Below are 18,481 nucleotides of genomic sequence, written 5' to 3'. Positions count from 1 at the left end.
CACCTTGCCTGGCTCCAGCAGCGATAAATACCATGGAATGGACATTGCTAATGCAAATATCAAGTTTAGCTTTGTGCCCATGTGGTGCAGTGGTTAGAATATTGCACTTAGAACAAGAAGACATGTGTTCATAGCCTTGCTAAAAGGGCCACCACCAATACGATGTAATAGAACAAAAAAGCCAAGTCAATGGCTATACAAAAATGTGTTTCAGTACTTTGAAATACTGTAAGATAGTCCCAAATGCATCTTGACATTGCCTTTGTTAGGAACATTCTTGCACACGGATATTTGCTGACAACACAGTGTGCTACCTAAAGCTTGGCAAGAGGAGATTTACCGAGAAGTGAAGTTCACAACTGTTTGTTCTATTTCCTAAACCTTTGCTCAGCCATGAAACTTTGAGGATGGTCTGAGGAAGGCCACTATGGCACCATAAAGACATAGGTGTGAACTTGAATGGTTGTGGGGCAGGGGGTGTGATGGAAATGGCTTTTCATGAAACATCACAAAACATGTTTTCCTCCATTCTTCCGATCTTCCCGGCAATAATAGCACCTAGTTATTATCTCATTGGTAATTATCACACTTGTCATCACTGAATCTCCTTTGGATAAGGTCCTCATAGATTTGGAGAGAATACTAGTCAAAGTTTAGTAATAAAAAATCTCTTCCTGCCATTTCAAACAATGGGGAGGGCAGAGGAAGAGGCAGGATTTTCATTTTTCACTTGGAGAGTTGTAAGACAGTCTTTTAATCTGTGGATTGGTGGAATGACATGGCATTTGTGTGAGGGCAAACGATTCTAGTGAGATTGGTTCTGAAGCTAACAGGCATGTTCTCGATGGAAGTAAAGGTGTGTGACTAGAAGGAACATTTGCCTCAGTATGCTGCTGATTATTGTGTCCATTCTCTCCTTTCTGCCACATGTGGTGGGCAAATATAACAAACGTTGCACCACCAATCATCTGCTCAGGATTCCACATGAATTCTATCAGCCTGGTGATTTTATAATTGGTGGACTTGCTTCTCATATCTTTGGCTCTTTTGCTAAAGAAGACTTCAGAGAAATCCTTATCACCCATCAAGTCCGTACTTTCTTGTAAGTAGTAATCAAGTACACATGAAGGAATCATTCGATTCTGATTCCCAAATGCTAACCATGCTTACTCAGAAACAAGCCCCCATGATTTCAGTGGGATTTCTTTTCCCTAGCGAAGGCAGAAATAAGATTTAGTTGCAAAACTGAGGAGTTAGCTTAGTGGAAGGGAAATGGTGATCTGAAACTGCTGGTAAGGTGAGACAGCCTCGTCTTGATTTCCCCCGTCACCTCACTCCTCTTCACAATTTTTTTCCAGGTAGTGTTTAGTTAAGAGGGGCCAAGCTTTAGTCTTACTCAGGAATCTGACCTTCTAATGTGCGACCCCTTCCTGCAGTTGGAGACTAGAGTCATTCAGATGGCATGTTTATTTAGCATTCATCCAGGTTAGCTTGCATGGAAATTAGACCGCATTGGCCTTTTATTAATGGGGTAACGGGTGGCAACCAATTCAGTAGAAACTCTTTTAAGAGCAGCTGCACTACAGAATAGGAATAGGTTACCAAGGGATAGAATGTTGGAGAAGAGGTGTGAACCCTTCTAAATATTAAACCAAGCCGGAGAAGAGTTTCTGGTGAGGAATCTTAAAAGCTCATCTTGCCTTTGAAGTGGGGTTCTTAGAGCCCCATTTGTTCTCCTCCAAGCCAGGGTATGACAAACTCACAAGGCACCCAAGTTGAAAATATGTCAAGTTGAAAATGTTTCATGGGTCTAGAAATGTTGGTTACTATCCTACCTCTCTCTCCTCATTTTCAAACGGATCTGAACCAACAAAAGAGTTCTCTGCTAAGATTGATACAAAGCTCTTAAAGGGGGGGGGGGCATCCTAAGCAGCAGATCGTATTGGAGGAGCAGCAGCATTCTAGCCTAGGAACAATTTTCCAATGTCTTGCACATCTCTCAGTTATACACCATAAAATTATCCATTACAGTATTATGCCTAAGAACTATCAGCATATTCTGGCTTTGGTGTTTGCGGTCAAGGAGATCAATGAGAACCCCACGATCTTGCCTAATATCACCTTGGGATTCCACATCTATGACAGTTACACCAATAATAGGATGACCTATCGGGCCATTCTGGACCTTATCTCCATGCATCCCAGATATGTAGCCAACTACAGGTGCGGAATCGAAAAAAATCTGATGGCTGTCATTGGGGGACTTGACTTTGGAACATCCCTCTACATAGCAACCATATTGGGTGTCTACAAGATTCCCCAGGTAAAATACTGATTTGGGCTCTTCGCAGCTCACTTATTATTATCTTTCCTAACCAGTCTTCGGCGTTTCCGTGCGCTGCTCTGGTTCACCAGAAGAGTCCTGCTGGCCACATGACCCAGAAGCTGTATGCCGGCTCAGTTGGCCAATAAAGCGAGATGAGCGCCACAACCCCAGAGTCGGTCATGACTGGACCTGATGGTCAGGGGTCCCTTTACCTTTTACCTTTAACCAGTGTTCACCCAGTCTTCGCCATAGCTCAGCGCAGGCACCTCTCAGTTGGGCACCATTGCCATTCTATGAGAACATAGTTCAGAAGTTCATGGTGGGCTCCAGCACCTCTTTTTCTAGAAAAATAACACTGGGTTTTAAAGACGTAATTTAATAGTCACTTTAGGAGGATTTCTATATTTAAAGGATTTAGATATAAAAAAAATATAAATAGCTATTTTTTTTTTTTTTATAAGTTTACCTTGTATCTGAAAGAAAACATTATTGGTGCCTGGTGAGCAACAAATGGGTTGCTGTGACCAAAAGGTTGTCTCTGATGTCACCTTTAACACTTTCCTTGAGGAGGAAAGAGAGAGAATAGCCTGTCGACATGCAGAGGGCCGGGAGGCCAGCTGGCTAGCCCCGGCTGGGCCGTTTCCTTCCAGTGGCCTGGTGCGAATACCATCGCCTCTGCTCCGACATAAATCAGTGACCTGGGATTCACAGGCAGGGCACACTATCAGCAGATCAAACCTTGCACATGGAATAGGTCTGAGGCTTGTGGAAGCATACTACAACTAAAGATTTATTAATCATAAATCAGGACAAAGAAACATGTCATCTCTCTCTTGCATGTTGTCTCAGAGAGAACAGCAAAAGCAAAAGCAATACACACAACGGAAGTTCCCAGCATACTGTGCTGGAATGTAAACAGACATGTGATACGTGACAATCCCATGTCTGTTCCATAAGGTGGAATGAAAATGTCAACATAGCCTCTGCCAGGGCCGTCCCTACCATAGTATCAAGTGAACAACCATATCAGGCCGTTTGTGATGGCCTGGGATTCGGACTCGGAGGCTGAACCTGAGGAATCCCAGCCTGCACAGGATTCCCCGCCTCCAGAACCAGCTGAGCCAGGGCTGAGGCTTCAGCCTGAAGGGTCCTCACCTGTGCTGTATTCTCATGTGCAGGTACCAGCTGAGTCTGCTCTGGCTCCTGAGGTGATGGAGGACCCATTGCCTGCAGGTGCTCCACTCTCAGCCCCGTCAGGGGAAGCTGAGGTGGCCTCTGGGTCTGGTAACCCTCCAGCCTCTCCTGAGCTGCAGAGGTTCAGGGCAGAGAGGCGGAGGGAACTAAGTTCATGCAAGAGGAGTGCTTGCCTCCAGGCCAGGAGAGGCGAGTCACCTGTGGACTGGGGCCACCCTATGCCTCGGGGCAGATAAAAGCCAGCCAGCCCCAATCCCAAGTTGTGGGAGCAACATTGTTGGTACCTAGTTCCTGCCTGACCCTGTCCTGCTTGTCTGCCAGAGCTTCTGACCTCACCCGACTCCCTGCCTGGGACCCAGCTTCAGCTTTGACGGACTGCCTCCATACTGCACCCTCGACCTCGGACGGGACTTGGACCTCGCCTCACGGTTAACCCACGGGACCAGCACACCGTTCTTCTTAAATCAGTGCTAGGGGCTGGGTTCCCACATGTGTGAGCTTTTAGGGGGCACATGTCGATGGTAGTTGGAGCAAGAGACATCCCTCTAGTTCTGTAGGCTGCAGCCATGCAAACGCCAGATGTTTCCAAATCAACCTCTCTCTATCCAGGCAAGCAAGAGGCAGTATTACTGTTGAGAGAGACATAATAGCCAAGTATCTGAACTGGAGGGGTGTGTGGCACAGGATGAGTGAGACGTGTCCTGGGGGTAAGCTCTGTAGAGTATCCCGAGGGCAACATAAGGCCCTGGGTATGAGGTTACTCCTCCTTCTACAATCCAGTGTCTATGACTCTTTCTTGGAGGTTGGAGCTATGTATGCAACACAGCCTCTCTGGTCTCTGTCTCGGGAAATGCAATTTTCTCTCCCACTTTTTTGACAGAACAGACACCACATATGAGTTCCTTCTACTACATCCATGAATCAATTTATATTTCTTCATTTCCTTTCAGCTCAGTTATGGCTCCTTTGCTCCACAGAACATGGATGAAAGCCGACACACTCCCTTCTACCGGATGGTGCCCAGCGATGACCATCAGTACACTGGGATTGTTGAGTTACTTGTCCACTTTTCATGGACGTGGGTCGGATTACTTGCTGGCAATAATGAGAGTGGAGAGAAGTGTATGCAGACGCTGCAACCTCTGCTTTCCAGGAAACATATTTGCTTAGCCTTCTTAGAGAGAACTCCCCAAGCTAGTTATGAGTATAATAACGTTCATTTACTGTATCTCCAAGTGAATCAAGTAATTGTGAAGAGCAAAGCCAGTGCTGTTATTTTCTGCGGGAATTCTGCATCCATACTTGCCTTACAACCAATGTTAGCACAATGGGAAGGGGGAAATGCGGCTGGGACACCCATGAGGAAAGTGTGGATTCTGACTGCTCAGCTTGATTTCATAGGAACCACTTATCCAAAAAGATGGGATATGCAAGTCTTCCATGGTTCCATCTCCTTTACAGTTCATTCCAATGAGGTGCAAAGATTCAGAGCCTTTCTTCAGCTCCTAAACCCCTTTGAGGAAAATGGAGATGGTTTTCTCAAGCAGTTCTGGACCCTGGTTTTTCGCTGTTTATTTCCAAACTCCAACACGGAGGAGAAGCCCAATGGAAGCTGCACCGGAGAGGAGAAGCTGGAGGATCTCCCTTCATCTGATTTTGAGATGAGCATGACTGCCCACAGCTACAGTGTCTATAATGCTGTCTATGCCATGGCACATGCTTTACATAACACATTGTTGCACAGGTCCAAGCAGAAGGCAGTGATGGAAGGAGAGATGCAGGAGCTACCAAAACTGCAGTCTTGGCAGGTACTGGTTACCATTTGACATGGGCAGGATCATGATGTCCAGGGGTATGTGCAACAGTGCCCTGAAAATTAGTATAGATAACCATATAGCATTTCTCTCATTCAACTTCAGTCTCTTCTATTATTAATTCCTTCCTTCTGTGCAATTAACACTCAAGTGTGGCTCCTGTTCATTTTCCCTATAGAGAATTTGAGAAATAAATTTGATGGTTTTTCCAAGAGGCAATATATTGGAAGTGACTGTCTAAGTCAGGCTTCCTCAACCTCGGCCCTCCATATGTTTTTGGCCTAGAACTCCCATGATCCCTAGCTAGCAGGACCAGTGGTCAGGGATGATGGGAACTGTAGTCTCAAAACATCTGGAGGGCCGAGGTTGTGGGTGAGATCCCATCTTTCCTCATTGCCCACGGTGTCTGCCAGAACTGCAAAGCCATTGCAGACAGGGATTTGAAAAGGGAAGATATCATTTGCCAGGAAATAGACCTCATTCTCTGATCGTTTATGTAGGAATTAAACACTAGTTCCTATTTACAGAGTTATGTGGAAGAGAGCTTGGGTTGTTTGACCCTTTAAGTAGTTCCCTTTCCCCTCCTATAAAAACTATGCAATGGACTCTCTTTTACATTTTAAACAGAGAATAACTTTTATTCAATGTACTTGTACGGGTTAGATTAAATATACCAAACAGGCAGGTGTTCCTTATGTTACCAATACTTCTTACATTGATTTGAATCTAAGACAAAAACTGCTACAGACTGACTAACTCTGAGACAGGGAGCAGCATAACTGCTGCTCTGTTAAGACTGTTCATAACTGCCATAATTGTACCAACTGAAATAAGTGCCTTCCGCAAAGGACATCACAGAGTTCTCTAGCCCTTGTGAGCATTAAGCCTTTCCTTAGCATTTTGGATGCTTTCATCTCACAGTTTAGGGGCTGGGGGAGTGAGGTCCTCCATTGCTCTTTCCCTTTTACAAGCTCTGATCCCCTTACGCTGCTATTGGGGGCCTTTAAGACACTTATTGGTAAGCTGGAAAAGTCCTACCAAGCCAGCAATTCTGGTGGCTTCTCCAATTGCTCTGTGGTTCTTCCGACCAGGTAGAGGGGAGGAAGGGGAGAGTTGTAGCCACCAGTGTTTCTTGTAGTGAAGTGGGCAACAATGAATTCAGTGCCTTTGATGATGAATTTGTTGTGCAAGACGGTCCAGAGTGGAATGGCAAGATGTTATTGAGACTTTTTGGGGCTACTGCATCTGCAATCAAAAGCTTCCACCCTGTGGCTTCAGCCCTTGTCATTGTTTCTTGTTCAGCAGGGAACTATGTGCTTTAGCTTATTTAAAAGGTGTATAAACCACCCTTCAAAAGATTTAAAGCTCTAGTCTGAGCTTTAAAATCCCTGTCATTTACAGGCAGACTCTGCCCCAAACTGAGTTCAGTAAGGAGTGACATTCGGGCTTTAATTCAGTGCTCCTTTGTTTTCCTTTCAATGCAGCTTTACCCCTTTCTTAGGAGTGTCTCATTTAACAACAGTGCTGGAGAAAAAGTATCTTTTGGTGAAAACAGGGAATTAGAAACTGGATTTGATATTATGAACTTGGTCATTTTCCCAAATAACTCCTATGTGAGAATCAAGGTTGGGAGGATAGATCTGGAGGCTCCCCCAGGAAAGCAATTTTCCATTCATGAGGACAAAATGGTGTGGCATAAAAGTTTTCTCCAGGTGAGGAATGACAGCAATGTCCATGAGATGTGTGTAAACCAAATATTATTGCATTGCAGATCATGAGTCAAGTGTGTTCCTATCAAAGTGTGGTACATCTCTTGAAGCACATGTGGAACATGGAATCCTTATTTTGCTTTTTTATTTTTTTATTTTTTTAGGACCCGTTACCCAGTATGTTTTCCAGGTCTTCATACTACACCCCTGATTGCTCCTTGTCTTTGTTAGGAAGATATGAAGGAAGCTTTTAAAAGGAGTCAGCTGAAGCCTCTTTTCAGTTGGGAAATGTGATAATAACACAATGTTCCAAATCCCAGAGAGGCATCTAAGCATGTTCAGACATGTGTGTTAGACTGCTCCTTACACCTATCTACTTAGCAAAGGAAGATCAGAGGGGGAACAAGTACAGCAAGGATGTCTCTGGACATTGGGTGCAGGGTTGGTGAATATTCAGCCACTCCTCAGTCTGAGCCCCCGTGCATTTTTTGTAGTGCCTGAAGGAGGCTCAAAAGAAAGCCATTTTAAGCACCTCCCCATCCCCCAATCCCCTTCATGGATCACTGCCTTGCCGTGGCGAAGGGGCTTGAATAACTCAGAGAAGCTATGAACTATGCCGAGCAGAGCACCCAAGATGAACAGGTCATAGTGGAGAGTTTTGACCAAATGTGATCTACCTGGTGGAGGAACCGGCAAGCCACTCCAGTATCCCTGCCAAGAAAACTCCATGGACAAAGACAACAGGCATATAAAAGTTATGACGCTGGAAGATGAGCCCCTCAGGTCGGAAGGCATCCAACATGCTACTGGGGAAGAGCGGAGGACAAGTACAAGTAGATCCAGAGCTGATGAAGTGGCTGGGCCAAAGCCGAAAGGACGCTCAGCTGCGGATATGCCTGGAAGCGAAAGGAAAGTCCAATGCTGTAAAGAAAAATATTGCATAGGAACCTGGAATGTAAGAACCATGAACCTGGGTAAGTTGGATGTGGTCAAAAATGAGATGGCAAGAATAAATATTGACATCCTGGGCATCAGTGAACTAAAATGGACGGGAATGGGTGAATTCAGTTCGGATGACCATCATATCTACTACTGTGGGCAAGAAACCCGTAAAAGAAATGGAGTGGCCCTCATAGTCAACAAAAGAGTGGCGAAAGCTGTACTGGGATGCAATCCCAAAAATGATAGAATGATCTCGATACGAATCCAAGGCAGACCTTTTAACATCACAGTAATCCAAGTTTATGCACCAACTACTGGTGCTGAAGAAACTGAAATTGACAAATTCTATGAAGACTTACAAGACCTTATAGAAGTGACACCAAAGAAGGATGTTCTTCTCATTATAGGGGATTGGAATGCTAAAGTAGGGAATCAAGAGATAAAAGGAACAACTGGCAAGTTTGGCCTTGGAGATCAAAACGAAGCAGGGCAAAGGCTAATAGAGTCCTGTCAAGAGAACAAGCTGGTCATCACAAACACGCTTTTCCAACAACACAAGAGACAACTCTACACGTGGACATCACCAGATGGGCAGCATCGAAATCAGATTGATTATATTCTCTGCAGCCAAAGATGGAGAAGCTCTATACAGTCAGCAAAAACAAGACCTGGAGCTGACTGTGGCTCAGATCATCAGCTTCTTATAGCAAAATTCCAGCTTAAACTGAAGAAAGTAGGAAAAACCACTGGGCCGGTAAGATACAATCTGAATCAAATCCCTTATGAATACACAGTGGAAGTGTGGAACAGGTTTAAGGATTTAGATTTGCTGGACAGAGTGCCTGAAGAACTATGGGTGGAGGACTCTCCTGTATGTGAGTGTCTGAGGGCCCTGCTCCTTCCTGCCACTCACCATCTGGCCTGGGGCGGGGCCTGAAGCCTCATAAAGGACTGCTGGACTCTGCTGCCCAGGAGGACTCTCCTGCATGTGAGTGTCTGAGGGCCCTGCTCCTTCCTGCCACTCACCATCTGGCCTGGGGCGGGGCCTGAAGCCTCATAAAGGACTGCTGGACTCTGCTGCCCGGGAGGACTCTCCTGTATGTGAGTGTCTGAGGGCCCTGCTCCTTCCTGCCACTCACCATCTGGCCTGGGGCGGGGCCTGAAGCCTCATAAAGGACTGCTGGACTCTGCTGCCCGGGAGGACTCTCCTGCATGTGAGTGTCTGAGGGCCCTGCTCCTTCCTGCCACTCACCATCTGGCCTGGGGCGGGGCCTGAAGCCTCATAAAGGACTGCTGGACTCTGCTGCCCAGGAGGACTCTCCTGCATGTGAGTGTCTGAGGGCCCTGCTCCTTCCTGCCACTCACCATCTGGCCTGGGGCGGGGCCTGAAGCCTCATAAAGGACTGCTGGACTCTGCTGCCCAGGAGGACTCTCCTGCATGTGAGTGTCTGAGGGCCCTGCTCCTTCCTGCCACTCACCATCTGGCCTGGGGCGGGGCCTGAAGCCTCATAAAGGACTGCTGGACTCTGCTGCCCGGGAGGACTCTCCTGTATGTGAGTGTCTGAGGGCCCTGCTCCTTCCTGCCACTCACCATCTGGCCTGGGGCGGGGCCTGAAGCCTCATAAAGGACTGCTGGACTCTGCTGCCCGGGAGGACTCTCCTGCATGTGAGTGTCTGAGGGCCCTGCTCCTTCCTGCCACTCACCATCTGGCCTGGGGCGGGGCCTGAAGCCTCATAAAGGACTGCTGGACTCTGCTGCCCAGGAGGACTCTCCTGCATGTGAGTGTCTGAGGGCCCTGCTCCTTCCTGCCACTCACCATCTGGCCTGGGGCAGGGCCTGACGGGCCTCACTGGAACAGTTGCTGTTACTGCCGGAGGGGTGCAGAGTGCTTTTAAAATGTTTTAAAATTTTTATTTTGAATTTTTTGTATGTGGGGGGGGGTGCGGTGGATGTTTATTGGGCCTGGGAATTTGTTTGATTTTATGTTTTTGTAATTTTTGTAATTTCTATTGTTTTTTGTTTATATTGTCTTATTTGTGTTTTTTTTTTTTTTTTTTTTGTTTCTTAAAGGGGTTATTTTGTTCTTAAGGGGAGGGGTCAGGGCTGCCGGGGAATGGGCCCCAGCCCATAAAATGGCTGGGATATGCTTCACAGGGGGGAATGCACTGGGACAACCGATCTCAGTGATCACGGGTAGGAGGAGGAGTTACGCTAAGACCAGACCATGTCATTACAGAGGAGGCAGGTTTAGTCGTTGTCTGAGGACTATCCCTGCCTCTGGGTCTGGTCCTGACCGGATGAATACTAGAATCAGCAAGGGATACCCACATGACCTGAAAGTGTTGCTGTGCAATGCCAGGTCAATGATTCATAAGACCACTGCCATCCATGACTTGATCATGGATGGAGGACTTGACCTGGCATGTGTAACAGAGACTTGGTTGGATGAAGCAGATGGGCCTGTCCTTGCCGCTGCTTGTCCACCAGGTTTCTCTTACGCACAGCAACCCAGGTCATGTGGGCGGGGAGGGGGGGTTGCAGTGATTTTTAGGAAGTCATTAGTTTGCACCAGGCGTCCTATTGGGAAGACCCAGTTTTCTGAGTGCATGTTCTGGAAGTTGGGCAATAGGGGCAGTACAGGATTCCTTTTGGTGTACCGACCTCCCCGCTGCACCAAGGATTCCCTGCCCGAGCTGCTTCAGGTCGTGGCGGATGTTCTCCTGGAGACACCTAGCTTGGTCGTCCTAGGGGATTTTAACATCCATGCCGACACGACCTTACAAGGGGCCGCTCGGGACTTCGTGGAAAGCATGGCCTCCATGGGGCTGTCCCTGAATAAGTCTGGCCCAACCCATAGCCGCGGACATGCCTTGGACCTGGTGTTTACCTCTACGGATGTTGGTGATCTGACACTAAGTAAAAGCGAAACGAAAGAAGTGCCATGGTCAGATCACTTCCTGGTGCAACTGGACTTCTCCGCGACCCTTCCCCTCTGCAGGGAGGTGGGACCGATTCGGATGGTCCGCCCCCGCCACTTAATGGATCCAAATGGTTTCCAGAGAGTGGTTGGGGATGCTTTATCCCATGTTGATGGCCTTTCAGCCGATTCCCTGGTGGCCCGCTGGAATGTGGAGTTAACCAGGGCTATTGACTGTTTGGCTCCGAAGCGCCCTCTCCGATTGCATGAAGCCCGGAGAGCCCCGTGGTTTTCCACGGATCTGAGGGCAATGAAACAATCGTTGAGACGGCTAGAGCGCCGGTGGCGGATAACTCATTCTGAATCTGACCGGACACGGGTTAGAGCTCAACGTCGAGCCTACCAAGTGGCGATAGCGACGGCGAAGAAGACTTTCTTCACCGCCTCTATTGCATCTGCAGAAAACAGCAGCAGGAGACTCTTTCAGGTGGTTCGCAATTTAGCGGAACCACCTGTAACATCGGGGCCCAGTACGGGCCACATGTTCTCCTGCAATGATTTTGCAAATTTTTTTGCAGATAAAATCGCTCAGATTCGGGAAGAAGTAGACTCCACCGTGGGAGCAGGGCCGGGGCGGGAGAGTGCTAGAGTCCTGTCTGGTCAAGTTGTGTGGGATCAATTTCAATCTGTTACCTCCGAGGATGTGGACAGGCTGCTTGGACGAGTGAAGCCAACCACCTGTCTCCTGGATCCTTGCCCATCCTGGCTTATAAAAGCTAGCCGGGAAGGACTGGGCGATGGGCTTCGTGGGGTGGTGAATGCTTCCCTCCGTGAGGGAGCCTTCCCAGACCCGCTGAAAGAGGCGGTTATTAAACCGCTTCTTAAAAAACCATCTTTAGATGCGGCCACGATGGCCAATTATCGCCCAGTCTCAAACCTCCCATTCTTGGGCAAGGTGATTGAGCGAGTGGTTGCTGAACAACTCCAGGCACGCCTGGAAGAAGCGGACCATTTGGATCCCTTCCAGTCGGGATTCAGGCCTCATCATGGGACTGAAACTGCCTTGGTCGCACTGGTTGATGATCTCCGGCGGGCTAGGGACAAAGGTGAGAGCTGTTTCCTAGTTCTGCTGGATCTCTCAGCGGCGTTTGATACCATCGACCATGACATCCTTCTGGACCGTCTTGAGGGGCTGGGAGCTGGGGGCACTGTCATACAGTGGTTCCGCTCCTTCCTCCTGGGCCGTGTTCAGAAAGTGGTGGTGGGGGATGAGTGTTCAGACCCCTGGCCGCTCACTTGTGGGGTGCCTCAGGGTTCTGTCCTCTCCCCCATGCTTTTCAACATCTACATGCAGCCGCTGGGAGCGATCATCAGGAGGTTTGGGCTGGGTGTTCATCAGTATGCAGATGATACCCAGCTCTACCTCTCTTTTAAATCAGAACCAGTGAAGGCAGTAAAGGTCCTGTGTGAGTGTCTGGAGGCGGTTGGAGGATGGATGGCGGCTAACAGATTGAGGTTGAATCCTGACAAGACAGAAGTACTGTTTTTGGGGGACAGGAGGCGGGCAGGTGTGGAGGATTCCCTGGTCCTGAATGCGGTAACTGTGCCCCTGAAGGACCAGGTGCGCAGCCTGGGAGTCATTTTGGACTCACAGCTGTCCATGGAGGCACAGGTCAAATCTGTATCCAGGGCAGCTGTTTACCAGCTCCATCTGGTACGTAGGCTGAGACCCTATCTGCCTGCGGACTGTCTCGCCAGAGTGGTACATGCTCTGGTTATCTCCCGCTTGGACTACTGCAATGCGCTCTACGTGGGGCTACCTTTGAAGGTGACCCGGAAACTACAACTAATACAGAATGCGGCAGCTAGACTGGTGACTGGGAGCGGCCGCCGAGACCATATAACACCGGTCTTGAAAGACCTACATTGGCTCCCAGTACGTTTCCGAGCACAATTCAAAGTGTTGGTGCTGACCTTTAAAGCCCTAAATGGCCTCGGTCCAGTATATCTGAAGGAGCGTCTCCTCCCCCATCGTTCTGCCCGGACACTGAGGTCCAGCTCCGAGGGCCTTCTGGCGGTTCCCTCACTGCGAGAGGCCAAGTTGCAGGGAACCAGGCAGAGGGCCTTCTCGGTGGTGGCGCCCGCCCTGTGGAATGCCCTCCCATCGGATGTCAAGGCGATGGACAACTACCTGACATTCAGAAGACATCTGAAGGCAGCCCTGTTCAGGGAAGTTTTTAATATGTGACATTTTAGTGTGTTTTTTATCTCTGTTGGAAGCCGCCCAGAGTGGCTGGGGAGACCCAGCCAGATGGGCGGGGTACAAATAATAAATTATTATTATTATTATTATTATTATACAAGAGGCAGCAACGAAAACCATCCCAATGAAAAGGAAATGCAAGAAAGCAAAGTGGCTGTCCAACGAGGCCTTACAAATAGCAGGGGAGAGAAGGCAAGCAAAATGCGAGGGAGATAGTGAAAGATACAGGAAATTGAATGCAGATTTCCAAAAAATAGCAAGGAGAGACAAGAAGGCCTTCTTAAACGAGCAATGCAAAGAAATAGAGGAAAACAACAGAATGGGAAGAACCAGAGATCTGTTCAAGAAAATTGGAGATATGAAAGGAACATTTCGTAGAAAGATTACCATAATAAAGGACAAAAGTGGTAAGGACCTAACAGAAGCAGAAGACATCAAGAAGAGGTGGCAAGAATACACAGAGTAATTATACCAGAAAGATATGGATGGCTCGTACACCCCAGGTAGTGTGGTTGCTGACCTTGAGCCAGACATACTGGAGAGTGAAGTCAAATGGGCCTTAGAAAGCACTGCAAATAACAAGGCCAGTGGAAGTGATGATATTCCAGCTGAACTATTTAAAATTTTAAAAGATGATGCTGTTAAGGTGCTACACTCAATATGCCAGCAAGTTTGGAAAACTCAGCAGTGGCCAGAGGATTGGAGAAGATCAGTCTACATCCCAATCCCAAAGAAGGGCAGTGCCAAAGAATGCTCCAACTACCGCACAATTGCACTCATTTCACATGCTAGCAAGGTTATGCTTAAAATTCTACAAGGAAGGCTCAAGCAGTATGTGGACCGAAAACTCCCAGAAGTGCAAGCTGGATTTCGAAGGGGCAGAGGAACCAGAGACCAAATTGCAAACATGCGCTGGATTATGGAGAAAGCTAGAGAGTTCTAGAAAGACATCTACTTCTGCTTCATTGACTATGCAAAAGCCTTTGACTGTGTCGACCACAGCAAACTATGGCAAGTTCTTAAAGAAATGGGAGTGCCTGATCACCTCATCTGTCTCCTGAGAAATCTCTATGTGGGACAAGCAGCTACAGTTAGAACTGGATATGGAACAACTGATTGGTTCAAAATTGGGAAAGGAGTACGGCAAGGCTGCATATTGTCTCCCTGCTTATTTAACTTATATGCAGAATTCATCATGCGAAAGGCTGGGCTGGATGAATCCCAAGCCGGAATTAAGATTGCCGGAAGAAATATCAACAACCTCAGATATGCAGATGACACAACCTTGATGGCAGAAAGTGAGGAGGAATTAAAGAACCTTTTAATGAGGGTGAAAGAGGAGAGCGCAAAATATGGTCTGAAGCTCAACATCAAAAAAACGCAGATCAAATGGCCACTGGGGCCATCACCTCCTGGCAAATAGAAGGGGAAGAAATGGAGGCAGTGAGACATTTCACTTTCTTGGGCTCCATGATCACTGCAGATGGTGACAGCAGTCACGAAATTAAAAGACGCCTGCTCCTTGGGAGAAAGGCGATGGCAAACCTAGACAGCGTCTTAAAAAGCAGAGACATCACCTTGCCAACAAAGGTCCGTATAGTTAAAGCCATGGTTTTCCCACTAGTGTTGTATGGAAGTGAGAGCTGGACCATCAAGAAGGCTGATCGCCAAAGAACTGATACATTTGAATTATGGTGCTGGAGGAGACTCTTGAGAGTCCCATGGACTGCAAGAAGATCAAACCTATCCATTCTGAAGGAAATCAGCCCTGACTGCTCACTGGAAGGACAGATAGTGAAGCTGAGGCTCCAATACTTTGGCCACCTCATGAGAAGAGAAGACTCCCTGGAAAAGACCCTGATGTTGGGAAAGATGGAGGGCACAAGGAGAAGGGGACGACAGAGGACGAGATGGTTGGACAGTGTTCTCGAAGCTACAAACATGAGTCTGACCAAACTGCGGGAGGCAGTGGAAGACAGGAGTGCCTGGCGTGCTCTGGTCCATGGGGTCACGAAGAGTCGGACACGACTAAACGACTAAACAACAACAACAAATCCCCCAATTGTGGATAGTGGTATTTTTCACCCTGAGCTGGTTCTAAGGAGATCATTCGCACCTCTTAGTCAATACTAAAATCCCACTGCGCATACAATAGTGAGAATTCTTGGAATGTCATGCGTTCCTAATTGTAGCTGAGATAATGGGAGGCAAAGATCCTATACAGCTATATGTGCTAAACTGTTCCCACGCTTATTCCAATGGACAGGTTCCACCCCATTCTGTGTGTAGCCCAAGTTGCCCTCCTGGATCCAGAAAGAAAAAGAAAGAGGGGGAGAAATTCTGCTGCTATGATTGTGCTCCATGTCCCCAAGGAAGGATAGCTTCCCAGAAGGGTAAGAGTCACAACTCCCCCCCCCCCCACTACAGTGCCCAGGCCACCCCGATCCAAATATCTCCACAGTTGACATATCAGATGAAGCTGGTAAGAGGCACCAGTAGCTGCACATGCTAGTTGGCTTGGGGTTCAAACACATTACACTGTGTCTGGTTTGTTGGGAAATACCTAAGATATTTCCGATTTCATCCTAAGAGGTCCGTATTGGAGAAATTTGTAGTTGCTCTTTAAGACATGATGAGTCTGCATCTAATCTTTTCTTTTTGACCTCAGACATGAATGACTGTATTGGATGCTCAGAAGATCACTACCCAAACAAGGACCAAACACAATGCATTCCAAAGACAATCAGCTTCCTGACTTTTGGAGAACCACTCGGGATCTGCATAGCATTTCTCTCTCTGCTTTTCTTTCTGCTCACACTTTTGGTCCTAGTAATGTTTGCTAAGCATCAAGACACACCCCTCGTCAGGGCCAACAATCGAGATCTGACCTACACTCTCCTCACGTCTCTCCTCCTTTGCTTTCTCTGCCCCTTCATCTTCCTCAGCCAACCAGAGAGAGTGAGCTGCCTGCTCCGACAAATGACTTTTGGTCTCGTTTTCACTGTGACTGTTTCTTGTGTGTTGGCTAAAACCGTCACCGTTGTTTTGGCCTTTGTGGCCACCAAACCAGGTTCCAGAATGAGGAAATGGGTGGGGAAAACACTGGCAAGTGCCATTGTGTTGACTTGTACTATTATCCAAGCTGGTATTTGCACTGTGTGGTTGGGAACCTCTCCCCCATTTCCCCATTTTGACAAGTATTATGTGACGGGAGAAATCATTCTGGAATGTAATGAAGGATCAGCTACCCTGTTTTACTGTGTCTTAGGCTACATGGGCTTCCTGGCCATTGTCAGTTTTGTTGTAGCATTTTTAGCCAGAAAACTGCCTGACAGCTTTAATGAGGCCAAATTTATCACCTTCAGCATGCTGTTGTTTTGTAGTGTTTGGATCTCCTTTGTTCCAGTGTACCTGAGCACCAAGGGAAAACACATGGTGGCTGTGGAGATCTTCTCCATCTTGGCCTCCAGTGCTGGCTTAATGGGTTCCATCTTTGCCCCCAAATGCTACATTATTATGTTGAGACCTGACCTAAACATCAGAGAGCAATTAATGAGAAATTGAATTAGAGAATTGTTGTTTTTTTTTTTAGAGGCGGGGCATTTAAAACCAACCAACCAACCAACCAACCAACCAACCAACCAACCAACCCATTTTCTTCCCTTTCTTGATGGTTCCCCAGGTTTGTTGTGTCGTGGTTGATACTTCACAAATGGTACCGGAACATTGCTGTCCTTTCACAGACCATCTCAGGCTACAGTTTTACAATTAATTGGCAATAATATCCATGGAAGTTACTGCAGTTCAGTATGTGTATATGGGATTGCAGTTTTAATAAAATATTCTAGTATACATTGTACACACAATATTTACTCACGACATATTTGTATTACCCAACATTTAGCAAGAGGAGATTTATTTCAAAGTGACGTTCACAAATGTTTGTTCTATTTCCAAATCCTTTTCCTCAGCCATGAGGCCAGGTCACTATGACAGCATAAAGACATTGTATGAGCTACATGAATATGCTGTCAATAAGATACAACACATACATACCCCTTTTGTTTTATTTAACCTATTTTACCATATTTTATTCTTATAATATATCTAGTCATATGGTGTATGCGTGATAAGAAATCAAAGGAATTGAGATCAACATGGTTTGATCTGCCATGTGTTCAGAATATTTGTAATCACCATGGAATTTCCTTTTCCAAATACACAGAAGTATTTGTCAAATCACAACAATATATGCTGCATTCATGTTCCAAGTCTGCACTGATGCATGGGCATATCCAGGATTTTTGTTGGGGAGGGGGGCAGGACTTTTGTTAGGAGGGCAGAACCGACATGATTGGTCAGTTTGTTAAGTATTTCTGTTGTTTTCCTTGATCTCTTGGCTACACCCATGCACTGATGCTGCATAATGTTCAATCTCTCTCTCTCTCTCTCTCTCTCTCTCTCTCTCTCAGAGCGATCCTTCAAAATTCACACTTATCTAAATCTGCAATTCCATTCCCTAACCATGTTTACAAAAATGTGTAGATTAGGGGGAATCGTGCAAAAAAAGACTGCAAGTGAAAAAAACATATTAAAGCCATAATATTATGAGAAATTGCATGAAAAAATGTGTATATTAGTCGAAACTGCATACAAAAATGTGTTCAGACTCTAGTTTCCATCTGCAGAGTTTATGTAAGACGTGCCTGAGTCATTTGACCCTTTAATTACCGTAATTTTCGTGTATAAGATGAGGGGGTTTTTACTCAAAAATAAGGTTAAAAATTGGGGGACATCTTATACACGGACAGTGCATATGCAGGGCGGGTGATTGGTTGCAGCTGTGAGCAGGAGTTTGTCAGTGGTGATTGGGTGGGTGATTGGTGGCTGGTGCAAGGGCTGCTTAGGATTGGCTGATGGTCCTGTGATTGGGTGGGTGATTGGCGGTTGTGTGAAGGGCTGCTGAGGATTGGCTGCCTCTGCGGCAATTGTGTGTGCGATTGGCTGCCGCTGGCTGCAGCGGGCAGATGTTTGTTTTATTCTGCATCGTGCGCGATTGGGAGCATAGGGTGAGTGATTTTCGGGGCATTCCCCTCCAAAAAACAGCTCAACAACTCTGGGCCATCTCCCTCCATTTTCTTAATTTGGGGTCCCCAAAAGTAGGGGGCGTCTTATACACGGGGGCGTCTTATACATGGAAAAATACAGTAGTTCTCTTTTCCCAAGACACCCTATATTGAAGTTTAAAGAACAAATTACTTTTACTTGCAGTTGCAGATTAAATATACAATGCAGGTTGGTGATACTTAAATTGC

General features: G+C 46.9%; 1 protein-coding gene across 2 annotated transcripts; it reads left to right on the top strand.

The window, feature by feature from the left end:
* The first annotated feature begins 480 nt into the window (after positions 1-480).
* LOC309327986 (vomeronasal type-2 receptor 26-like) lies at positions 481-17,630 on the top strand. Of its 2 annotated transcripts, XM_081837733.1 has the most exons (7): positions 481-576; positions 977-1,102; positions 2,032-2,323; positions 4,471-5,328; positions 6,819-7,046; positions 15,433-15,559; positions 15,835-17,630. In XM_081837733.1, the coding sequence occupies exons 3-7, from the start codon at positions 2,036-2,038 to the stop codon at positions 16,728-16,730; spliced, it is 2,397 nt and encodes a 798-aa protein (XP_081693859.1). In that variant the 5' UTR covers positions 481-576; positions 977-1,102; positions 2,032-2,035; the 3' UTR covers positions 16,731-17,630. The 2 variants fall into 2 exon arrangements, with proteins under 2 accessions (XP_081693859.1, XP_081693858.1); XM_081837732.1 differs by having other exon boundaries at positions 492-1,102.
* Positions 17,631-18,481: the final 851 nt, after the last annotated feature.

The sequence above is a fragment of the Podarcis erhardii genome (assembly GCF_964252035.2).
Source record: "Podarcis erhardii genome assembly, chromosome: 13".
NCBI lineage: Eukaryota > Metazoa > Chordata > Lepidosauria > Squamata > Lacertidae > Podarcis > Podarcis erhardii.
The sequence above is the reverse complement of the archived record's forward strand: the minus strand, read 5'-3'. Positions and strand labels throughout refer to the sequence as shown.

Bases quoted from the DNA above. Each gene is read 5' to 3' on its own strand.
- LOC309327986 (XM_081837732.1), top strand. From the start codon at position 888: ATGCTGCTGATTATTGTGTCCATTCTCTCCTTTCTGCCACATGTGGTG. The intron at 5,329-6,818 runs GTACTGGTTACC...CTTTCAATGCAG, and splicing joins CAAAACTGCAGTCTTGGCAG to CTTTACCCCTTTCTTAGGAG. The intron at 7,047-15,432 runs GTGAGGAATGAC...TCCAATGGACAG, and splicing joins GGCATAAAAGTTTTCTCCAG to GTTCCACCCCATTCTGTGTG.